At 44.1% G+C, this 12,174-nt stretch overlaps 1 protein-coding gene across 1 annotated transcript in view; it reads left to right on the top strand.

Annotated features, from left to right (window-relative positions):
* The window catches only part of LOC111949361 (protocadherin Fat 3-like), a 326,201-nt gene that overhangs the window by 170,068 nt on the left and 143,959 nt on the right, over positions 1–12,174 (top strand). Inside the window, 1 exon segment of the mRNA XM_070433886.1 lies at positions 6,062–6,379. Within this exon segment, the coding sequence (XP_070289987.1) occupies positions 6,062–6,379 (318 nt within the window).

Below are 12,174 nucleotides of genomic sequence, written 5' to 3'. Positions count from 1 at the left end.
TTCTGGTTGTAAAAGCAGTTGTCCACTTCCCACATCTTATCACACAACGTCCTCATTACTTCCCATGTTGGACACAGTACACACTAATAGGTCTCATCATGTTAGGGTGTGTCTTACAATCTCATATGCCTGAAAGCTTAACTAACTACTCTTATTGTAAATATCTCATGAGTCTCTCTGTTGTAATGTATGAGATCTAATGGAGGAGCAGAGAGCTCGATGCTGAAGATGTGTTGAGCAGTGGAGTCTTGGTTGGAGTGGCATTCATTCTAAATGGGTGCATTTTTTTTTTTTTTTTTTTTAATCTTTATTTTAACAGGGAAACAGACTGAGACCTAGATCTTTTTACGGCTGTGCCCTGTGTAAACATGTTGACATGTACAGTTTTAGACATACAGACAAGAAACATTTCAAAACATACACAATTCAACAGAAACAATCACAGACAACATCATATTGATCCTCCATAAACATTTTAAAATGGGCAAGGGACACAGAGTGTCTAACTTAAGTTGGATCTGCATTGTGTCCATAAATAAGGTGCAAAGAACTGAAGGCAGTCCTACCCAACTCTGTGGAGACCGCAGGAGTCTCTAATGTAATCCACATCTGTGATTGGTTTTAAAATTAGTACATCTTGTGGAAATTAATGATGAATATATGGAGGTAGTTTTAAAAGAAGTGCTTTAAATAAACAAGAGAGCATGTTGCTCTCGCCTCACAGATAGAGAGACCCAACCCACATGTTGATATAGGATACAGTGATGAGTTCTGTAACTATCAACCGTGATAAACCTGGTGCACAATGGTAATAGCATCCATGGTTTTAATGTGTTTGCCGATGCATGCATATAGATAATATCACCATAATCTAAAACGGACATAAAAGTAGCCTGCACAATTTTTTTCCTATTTACAGAGGACAGACAAGCCCTGTTTCTGTAAAGGAATCCTATCTTGAATTTGAGCTTTTTTCCCAATTCATAACATGTTTTTTAAAAGAAAGCCTATCATCTAACCATACCCCTAAGTATTTATATGCAGAGACCTATTGATTTGAGTACCATCCAAGCTAGTGATTACAAACGTGTTTTCTAATGGGAGTTTAGACCTAGAAAAAAAACATACATTGTTTTCTTAGCGTTTAAAACAAGTTTAAGCTGTAAAAGAGACCCCTTTAGTATCCTAAAATCAGACTCCAACTGCATTAAAGCTTGGTCCGCTGTTGGAGCAATAGAGTACAAACTGTGTCATCTGCATATAAATGGAATTTACAATACTGACATCATCACCAATGTTGTATTATAAAGTGAGAACAATAGTGGGCCAATATTAACCCTGAGGGACCCCTTAAGTAACTGTAAGGGTCAGACTTGACCCATCGACCATGACGGCTTGAGTTCTATCTTTAAGATAGTCATAAAACCATCGGCAGGCATCAGTGCCCAGTCCTATAGATGACAGCTTACTCAAAAGATAGCATGGTCTACAGTGTCAAAAGCTTTGACAAATCTACAAACAACGCAGCACAGTGCTTTCTATCGTCTAAGGCATTTGCAATATCATTTACAACAAAGCATAGTGGCCGATGTGGTACTGTGTTTAGATCTAAAACCAGATTGATTGGTACTAAGAATACTGTTAGCAGAAAGAAAGATTGTAACTGTTTGTTGACTATAGATTTAGAATCTTTACCAGACAAGGAGCCTAGAGATGGGTCGATAGTTATCCAAATCACTACCGTCACCTCCCTTATGTAATGGCAGAACAAAAGCTGCTTTCCACACCTTAGGGATATTTCCTGTGCTTAATTAGATTAAAAAGGTGTTTACTGACCAGCAAAAATAGGTGCAGCACACTTAAGTAAGTACGGGTCTAAATTTCAGGCCTAAGGATTTCTTAGTATCAAAGGCACACAGGCAATTAGAACCTCGCTCAGTTATTTTCTGGAAACTAAAAACAGGGTTACCATTTTTCAGAATAACGGTTGAAAAGCAAGACGAAAAATCAACTAAACTGGCCAGTACCACAAAGTCCACTTTTCCTTTCAAAAAAAACCAGACAGATGAAATGCTTATTAAAAGCATCACAAATATCATTTTTTTTCAGTTAAATACAAGAGTCTGAGGTAATTTGCTTAGGAAGAGAAACAGCAGAATTCCCCCGTTTCAGTGAATTAACGGTTTTCCAGAATTTTGCAGGACTCCTGCAGAATCTGTCATAATATAAGGAAGTAATTTGATTTTGCCTTTTTGACAGCTGCAGTACATTTATTCTCAATTGCCTAAAAAACAGCCAATCAGCTGGAGTACCTTTTCCTCGCCAAGGCCCAGGCCCGATTCTTTTGCAGGAAAAGAACTGACAATTCAGGGAGAGAACCAAGAACTGGTTCGGTTTCTTACTCTGTGATTCTAAGCGGGGCATGTTTATCAGACATAAGAGTAACAATAGAAGAGAAAAAAGCAAGGCTAAAACCGGTCCAGAAAGCAGCAAGTGGATAAAAGCTCAGAGTGATATAAGTCAAGGATAAAAGCTTGCTGTGAGAAAATTTATAATTTCTCTTAGAATTATACAGGGATCAGAGTGTTTCAGCCTGGATCTCTAATACAAGCAATAGGCAGTGGTCACTGATATCATTTGCAAAAACCCCACTGGCTGTGTATTTATGGGGTATTGTTAGAATAATGTCTAGTAGAGTGATTTTATGGTTCTTAAAGTTGGACGGGTGTTTAGTTATCAGCTGAGTTAGATTTAGCTCAGTACAAATGCCTTTTAATTTATCGGATACTGGTGAGAAGCCAATCCAGGTTAAAATCTCCCAAAATCAGTAATTCAGAGTTTGCATAATTAGACATATATCAGATAATTTGCATAGAGTACAAGGAGGAGCTGAGGGGGGCGATATACCCCTGCTAGAGTTAAATGAGCATTAAACAAGTACCACGTTTAAAACTAGACTTCATATTGCTTTGAGACAGAGTGATATGGACACAGAAACATTTAAGCAGCATTAACATAAATCGCAATTCCACCACCTCTACCAATCTTATCAGTTCTATAAATATTGTATCCAATCAACTGAACATTCGAATCTGGCACAGAATCACACACCACGATTCAGATACAATCAGAACGTCAACATTTGATTGTGAGACCAAAATTTCAATAAAGTCCAACTTTTGGATCAGGCTTCTAGCATTCAAATGAATTATTCCAATACCATTGCTACGGGAATTCATATCAGATGGAGTATCCAAGGAAGCCCTGAAGCTGCACCTAGATGAGCAAAAAACCATTTTCGAGCTATTGACAGAGCTCAATTTTATGGGACAAGATTACTACTAACAATACCTCTCTGATGTGAGGTAGTATTGCAATACGGATGATTGGACAATAAAACTAGAATTGCAAAGGGTTGTTAACTGTAGTTGTTCCATATTTGCAAATTGAGAATAATGAATGAAACTGGAGAGGAGGACATTGAACACAGTCTGAAGGAGCGTACAATCCCAAAAGTCCAACCCCCGAGAATACAACCAACGTCAGTTATCAAAGGCTCTAATGAGGCAATAAGTAAGACATGTTGGGAGAGGATGCTGGAGCCTACCTGTTTAAGTTAAAGTTGTCCGAAGAAATAAGAACTGGTCGTCTGTAAAACTGCAAAGTTATCCACAAAAGAATTCTCATCTGGCAGCAGTATCCTTAACCAGGGGTTTAATTGGCGTATACGACTAAAAACCATATCGTGTAGCGTGGGATGGAATGGACCGAAACAACACACGCGTTCCAGATTCCAGCAGCGTATTTAACAATGTTTTAAAATCGTCTCTCAATTTTCTCTGACTGCTGGAGTTTATGTCATTTGACCCAACATGGACAATGACAGTTGAAGCGGCGGGAGTGCTTGCTAATAAAGTACGGTAGCATGGAATCTAGGTCAGAGATCCTAGCGCCAGGGTAGCAGAAGGTCTCAGCTTTCCGGATTGAAACGTTTCGGACCATGGATGAAACCACCACGAGAACGGAAGGACTACAAGATGGTTTATGGGTAAATGACGGGGCCCTCCCGGTATCTGCCTCCTAGCAGGTTGGGGGCTAGCAGCTGAGACTGAGACCTAGTGGCAGGGCAAGGAGCGCAGATGAGTGTGCTTGGGCACTTCCACTGAGAGTGAGATGGCAGCAGTAAGAGAGGAAGCGGAGGACCCTGTACAGTATGATTGGAATGCACTCCAGGTCTTCCAGGACCTGAATCTCCTCCCAATTGTAGCCACTCCGAAAAACATTTGATGGATTCCGTTCCTGGAGGCTTTCCTCCCCGGACAGCAATCCAGGCTCTGAGGCGGAGTAGAAGGGTGGAACAGACCAGCCTTCGGTTTAGCTCCTAGTCTGGCCATGGCTCATTTAAGGAACCGAATGGAGTTTCACAGTTACAGGCTCCCCAGAAGTGGAGGTGCCGAGCCAGGGCAGGTGACGTCGTCGATTTTGAGGTGTTTGTATAACCATGGAGTCCAGGAGTTCTTCGTTCCTCCTTGATCTGGCGCAAGAACAGATACTCTCCCCTCCAGCTCAGCGACTCTCTGGCTCAGGTACTGGCAGGTGTACATCCAGGGCGAGCGAAGCCATGAGAAGACAGGTGGGTTTGGGCCCGGAGGCTAGCAGTTAGCAGTTTGTTTTAGCTAAAGCCAGTTTTGTCGAACTTTTCCAGAGAGAAAAAAACACTTTTCTCCTAGCACTTTTTCACTTTTTCGACCTAGCACACATATAAAGACCAATTTGTTAACCAGAAGATTGTCACTCGGGTTCCGTCTCGACCTGGACCAGTCAAGGTACGGGGTCGGGCGAGGTCTGGTTTCCCTCAGTTTTGGTCGTTTGGTCTGTGCTTTAAAAAAAAAAAATATCGGTCCGGGTCTGATTTCTACCTTGTCAACACACACAACCACACCAATAGTTCTAATGTACTGTGGGCCAGTCAGCATCACTTAGTTTCAAGCCAGGTTTGAATATGGATGTTTGTTTACTGAAGGAGAAATCGGCCACTTAGAGAGCAGCCAAGTCTAGTTTGTCAGATAATGAACACACAGCCACGGGACGCTATACACACACATACTCAACAGAGTGGTTAAGTGCGAAATGACGTCAGGTTGGTGAAATGAACCACTCCATCCCTGGGCTGTAGAAAAATGTATCATATGTTAAACGTGTTGAGGTGGTCTTGATACACACAGAAGCTGTTGGAGATTTGTGAACATGACCAGAACATTGGCTTGGCTTTTGTTGGGCTTTTACATGTGTTGGGCACTTAACGGTGTATGTATATGAAATACAGCATTTCACTTTTTATTCTTAGGAGGTCCAGATATGGAAATATTGACCCACACTGCATGTATGTTGATGTAAACGTTAAATGGTGACCAGAGGACTGGTTTTAAGGAGTATTTTGAGGTCAACCACACTTCTCTTATTGGCTCTTTCTATGTGACCGTTGACTTCATGTATTTGTATTTAAAATATATTGAGATTGTGAGTTAAACATTTGTCAGTTTAGCTTAACCAAAAAATAGTTTTTCTTATGCATTTGTTAAACTTATTAAAAACATGGAAACAACCTAATGTTCTCCCACCCCCCTCTGTCGCCCCTGTAGAAGCCGATGTGAACGTTGGACTAGATGTTAAAACTGAAGTTAAAACAACTAATGTTCTCCACCCCCTCTGTCTGCCCTGTAGAAGCCGATGTGAACGTTGACTAGATGTTAAACTGAAGTTAAACAAACCTAATGTTCTCCACCCCCCTCTGTCTGCCCCTGTAGAAGCCGATGTGAACGTTGAATAAGTTAAACTGAAGTAAAACCAACCTAATTTCCCACGCCCACCGCTGTCTTGCCCCTGTAGAAGCCGATGTGAACGTTGACTAGATGTTAGAACTGAAGTTAAACAACCTAATGTTCTTCCACCCCCCTCTGTCTGCCCCTGTAGAAGCCGATGTGAACGTTGACTAGATGTTAGAACTGAAGTTAAACAACCTAGGCCTAACTTTTATCTATCCCTCTCTCCACCCCTCTAGGTATCATCTACACCACAGACACTCTGGACCGCGAGACAAAGGACTCCTATTGGCTGACGGTGTACGCTACAGACCACGGGGTGGTGCCCCAATTCGCCATCATGGAGGTGTACATCCAGGTAGAGGATGTCAACGACAACGCCCCCCTGACCTCTGACCCTGTCTACCACCCCGTCGTCATGGAGAACTCTCCCAAGGACCTGTCGGTTATTCAGATTCAAGCCCAGGACCCGGACGCCACGGGGGGAGCAGAAAGACTGAGCTACAGGATAGCTAGTGGGAACCCACAGAACTTCTTCACCATCAATACCAGGACCGGTGAGTGGGGAGGGGGAGATGGTGTGTGTAGAGTGTGGGGGGAGGGGGAGATGGTGTGTGTAGAGTGTGGGGGGAAGGGATGATTGTGTATGTGTGTGAGAGCACAGAGACTGAGTTACAAGATAGCTAGCTACAGTTGTTCTTCACCATCAATACCACCATCAATGGTGATGGGTTTGTATGGAGTGTGTGTAGTAGTGTGTGAGGTGTGTCAGGTTAGTGAGTGTCTGGGTGTCTCATCTGGTTAAATAGGGCTCTGCTGATGTTGGCTGGCCCTGCAGGACATGTCTTTGGCTGGGGACTTGTGTATCCTTGAAGTGGGTGTGTTTTCTCCCATCTGCACCAGGGGGAGGGGGAGGTGTTTTTTGTCTCTGCTTCAATTTTAATTACAGGTTTTAATCTGTGAGAATCTGTAAGTGTGTGTCTATCGAATTCTTTGTGTGAATATGAATGTGTCTGCTCTTTGTGTGTGTGTCTCTTTCTCCTGTCTGTTGTCTGTCTGTCCTGTCTGTCTGTCCTGTCCATCTGTCTTCTATGTTGCTGAGAGTAATTCTGGGAAACTTCTTATTCACACACATAGCTGATCAGTGTGTGGTCCCGGACAACATGACCGGGAAGATTTAAATTGACCAGAAACATACACATTGGGGGCGTAACTCATTAGGGCATCCACCCACGGTGCTCAGAATGACAGACATGACATTTACATAATGATAATGCATCTTAACAGAACATGCAACTCCTGTAATGAAGCAGACAATTAAAAAAATTAACATTTGCCAAAATGCAATTCACGGGAAAACACCATTCTAAACAGAGCACCTGGGAAAACACCATTCTAAACAGAGCACCTGGAAAACACCATTCTAAACAGAGCACCTGGGAAAACACCATTCTAAACAGAGCACCTGGGATAACACCATTCTAAACAGAGCACCTGGGGAAACACCATTCTAGACAAGCACCAGGGAGAAGCACCTTTCTAACAGAGCCACGCAGGGAAAAACACCATTCTAGACAGAGCCCTGTTAGTAACACCATTCTTATGGAACAGAGCACCTGTTAGATACCCATTCTAGAACAGAGCACCTGTTAGAACACCGATTCTAGACAGAGCACCTGGGGAAAACACCATTCTAGACAGAGCACCAGGAGAACACCATTCTAGACAGAGCAACCTGTTAGAACACACATTCTAGACAGAGCACCTGGGAAAATACACGCATTCTAGACAGAGCACCAGGGAAGAACACCAATTCTAGACATGAGCACTAGGGAACAACAGCACCATTCATAGACAGATCACCTGGGAGAAAAAACATTCTAGACAGAGGCACCAAGGGAGAAACATTCTTAACAGAGCAACCAGGGAAGAACAACCATTCTAGGACAGGCACCTGGGGAAAACACCTTTTCTAGACAGAGCACCAGGGAGAACAACATTCTAGACAGAGCACAGGGAGAACACCATCTAGACAGTAGCACCAGGGAGAACACCTTTCTAAGACAGAGCACCAGGGAGAACACTTCTTAAGACAGAAGCCACGCAGGGAGAACACCATTCTAGACAGAGCACTGTTTATGAACACCATTCTAACAGAGCACCTGTTAGAACAACCATTCTAGACAGAGCAACCAGGGAGAACAACCTTTTAGACAAGAGCACCAGTGAGAAACACCATTTCTAGACAGAGCACCTGTTAGAACACGCATTCTAGACAGAGCACCTGTTAGAACACCCAATTCTAGACAGGCACCTGTTAGAACACCATTCTAGAGAGAGTCACCTGTTAGAACACACCCATTCTAGACAGAGCACTGTTGAACACCATTCTAGACAGAGCACCTGTTAGAACACCAATTCTAGACAGAGCACCTGTTAGAACACCCATTCTAGACAGACACCTGTTAGAACACCATTCTAGACAGAGCACCTGTTAGAACACCATTCTAGACAAGAGAACTGTTAGAAACACCATTCTAGAACAGAGCACGCAGGGAGCAACACCATTCAGACAGAGGAAAACCCCTCCAAAACTACTCAACCTGCGAGAGCACCAGGGAGAACCACCATAGTTCTAGACAGACACCGTGTAGAACACCAAATTCTAGACAGATGCATGGGGAAAACACCATTTCTAGACAGGCACCTGGAAAGACACCATTCCTAGACAGAAGCACCGGGAAAACACCATTCTTAACAGAGCACCAGGAAAACACCATTCTAAACAGTGCACCAGGGAAAACACCATTCTAGAACAGAGGCACCTGGGAAAAACACCATTCTAGAACAGGAGCACCTGGGAAATACACAACCATTCTAGACAGAGCACCATGGGAAACACATTAACGAGCACTAAAACCCTCTAGAACAGAGCACCTTTAGGAAAACACCATTCTAAGCCAGAGCACCATGGGAGAAACACCATTCTAAACGAGCATCTGTGGAAAACACCATTCTAGAACAGAGCACCCTGGGAGAACCCGAATTCTAACAGAGCAACCAGTGGAAACCCATTCTAGACAGAGCACCGGAGAAACACCATTCAGACAGAGCACCTGTTGGATAACACTCAATTGCTAGAACAGAGCATCCTGGGAAAACCAATTTCTAACAAACAGAGCACCTGGATAACACATTTAGAACAACACTGGAAAATTCTAAGACAGAGCACCGGGGATAACACCATTCTAACCAGAGCACCGGAAAACACTATTCTAAACAGAGCACCTGGGAAAACACCATTCTAGACACAGAGCACCATGGGAAAACACCATGTCGTAACAAGACCGGGAAACACATCTAAGAGAGCGAAAAACACTTCTAAAGAACTGGAAACATTCTAACAGAGCACCTGGACACTTAAACAGAGACTGAACACCATTGCAGAACAGAGCACCTGTTAGAACACCATTCTAAACAGAAGGACCCTGGGAGAAACAACCATTCTAGACAGAGCACCAGTGGGAGAAACACCATGTCTAAACAGAGCACAGGAGCACGAGCAGTTCTAGGACAGAGCAAACCTGTATAGACACCATTCTAAGACAGAGCACCTGGGAAAATCAAACCATTCTAACAGACCACCTGATAAACCACCAGTTCTAAACAGAAGGGCACCAGGGGAGAAACACCATTCTTCTAAAACAGAGCACCAGGATAACACCATTCTAGAACAGAGCACCTGGGAAACACTCAAATTCTAAAGACAGAGCACGGAAAACAACCAAGCACCAGTTCTAAGACAGAGCACTGCTGAATTAGAAAACCATTCTAAACAGAGCACCGTGTTTAGAAACCCGCAATTCAACAAGAGCACCTGGAAAACCACCATTCTTAACAGAGCACCTGGAAAACACCATTCTAAACAGAGCACCTGATAAACCAACCATTCTAAACAGAGCACCTGGATAAGAACACCATTCTAACAGAGCATCCTGTAAACACCATTCTAAGACAGAAGCAACCGAAGGAGAAAACACATTCTAACAGAGCACCGTGATAAACACCATTCTAAACAGAGCACCTGAGAAACCACCATTCTAAACAGAGCACCCTGAGGAAACACCATTCTAAAACAGAGCACCTGGGAAAACACCATTCTAAACAAGAGCACCTGGGAAAACACCATTCTAAACAGAGCACCTTGAATTAAACACCATTCAAAAGACACCTGAAAACACCTTCTAAAACAGAGCAACAGGAAAACACCATTCTAAAACAGAGCACCTGGAAACACCATTCTAGACAGAGCCACTGTTAAGAACACCATTCTAAACAGAGCACCTGGTGAAAACCACCATTCTAAACAGAGCACCTGGAAAACACCATTCTAGAACAGAGCACAGGGAAGAACAACCATTCTAAACAGAAGCCACCTAGGGAGAACACCTTCAACAGAGCACCGGGAGAACACCATTCAAACAGAGCACCAGGGAGCATCACCATTCTAGACAGAGCACCTGGGAGAACACCATTCTAGACAGTAAAGCGCCTGTTTATGAAGCACCATTCCTAGACAGAGCACAAAGGGAAACACCTTTCTAGACAGAGGACCTTTTAGAGGACAGCCGAAGTTCTAGACAGAGCAGCCTGTTTGAACATGTTTTCATCGAGACAATACACCTGTTTAGAAGCACCATTCTAGGACAGAGCAACCTGTAGAACATATTCTAGACAAGCACCTGTTAGAACACCAAATTCTAGACAGTGCACCAGGGAGAAACAACCACCTTCTAGACATGAGCACCAGGGAGAACACCGCAATTCTAGGACCAGAGCAACGCAGGGAGAGACACCATTCTAACAGCCCAGGGAGAACACCATTCTAGACAGAGCAGCCTGGGGAGAACACCATTCTAGACAGAGCACCAGGGGAAGAAGCACCATTCTCGACAGAGCACCAAGGGAAAACACCATTCTAGACAGAGCTCCTGTTAGAACAACCATTCTAACCGACAGAGCACCAGGGAAAAACACCATTCTAGATCAGAGCACCAGGGTGAACACATTCTAGACAGAGCAACGAAGGGGAGACACCAATTCTAGACAGAAGGCACCAGGCGAGAACACCATTCAGACAGAGCACCAGGGAGAACACCAATTCTAGACAGAGCACCTGTGTTAGAAAACCAATCTAGACAGAGCACCAAAGGGAAACACCCATTCTAAGACAGAGCACCAGGGAGAACACACGCGTTCTAGAACAGAGCACCCTGGGAAAAACAAACCATTCTAGACAGAGCACCAGGGAAAACACCATTATAGACAGAGGCACCAGGGAGAAACCAATTCTAGACAAGAGCACCAGGGAGAAACACCATTTTCTAGACCAGAGCACCAGGGAGAACACCAATTCTAGACAGAGCACCAGGGAGAACACCATTCTAGACAGAGCACCAGGGAGAACACATTCTAGACAGAGCACCAGGGAGAACACCAATTCTAGACAGAGCACCAGGGGAGAACACCATTCTAGGACAAGCAACCAGGGAGAAACACATTCTAGACAGAGGCACCAGGGAAGAAACCCATTCAGAAGAGCACCAGGGGAGACACCATTCTAGACAAGAGCCACCAGGGAGAACACCAATTCGAGACAGAGCACCAAGGGGAAACACCATTCTAGACAGACCCAGGGGAGAACACCTTCTAGACAGAGCACCAGGGAGAACACCATTCCTAGACAGAGCACCAGGGAGAACACCATTCTAGATAACAGAGCACTGGGACAGAACACCATTCGTAGACAAGAAGCACCTGGGAGAACACCATCTAGATCAGAGCACCTGGGAGAACACCATTCTAGACAGAGCAACGCAGGGAGAACAATTCTAGAACAGAGCACCAGGGAGAACACCATTCAGACAGAGCACCAAGGGAGAACACCATTCTAGACAGAGCACCAGGGGAGAACACCATTCTAGATAGAGCACCTGGGAGAACACCATTTCTAGACAGAGCACCAGGGAGAACACCATTTCTAGACAAGAGCACGCTGGGAGAAACACCATTTTCTAAGACAGAGCACGCTGGAGAACACCATTCTACGACAGGAGCATCCAAGGGAGAACACCATTCCTACAGACAGAGCCCAGGGAGAACAACCAATTTCTAGACAGAGCACCAGGAGAAACACCTTCTAGACAGAGCACTGTTAGAACACCATTCCTAGACGAGCACATGTTAGAACACTCATTCTATGACAGAGCACCTGGGGAAAACACATCTAGACAGAGCAACAAGGGGGAAAAACACCAATTCTAGACAGAGCACCAGGGGAAAGAACACCATA

Source organism: Salvelinus sp. IW2-2015, linkage group LG22 (genome assembly GCF_002910315.2).
Source record: "Salvelinus sp. IW2-2015 linkage group LG22, ASM291031v2, whole genome shotgun sequence".
Classification (NCBI taxonomy): Eukaryota; Metazoa; Chordata; class Actinopteri; order Salmoniformes; family Salmonidae; genus Salvelinus; species Salvelinus sp. IW2-2015.
Note: the sequence above shows the minus strand (reverse complement) of the source record. Positions and strands in the feature narration are given on the sequence as shown.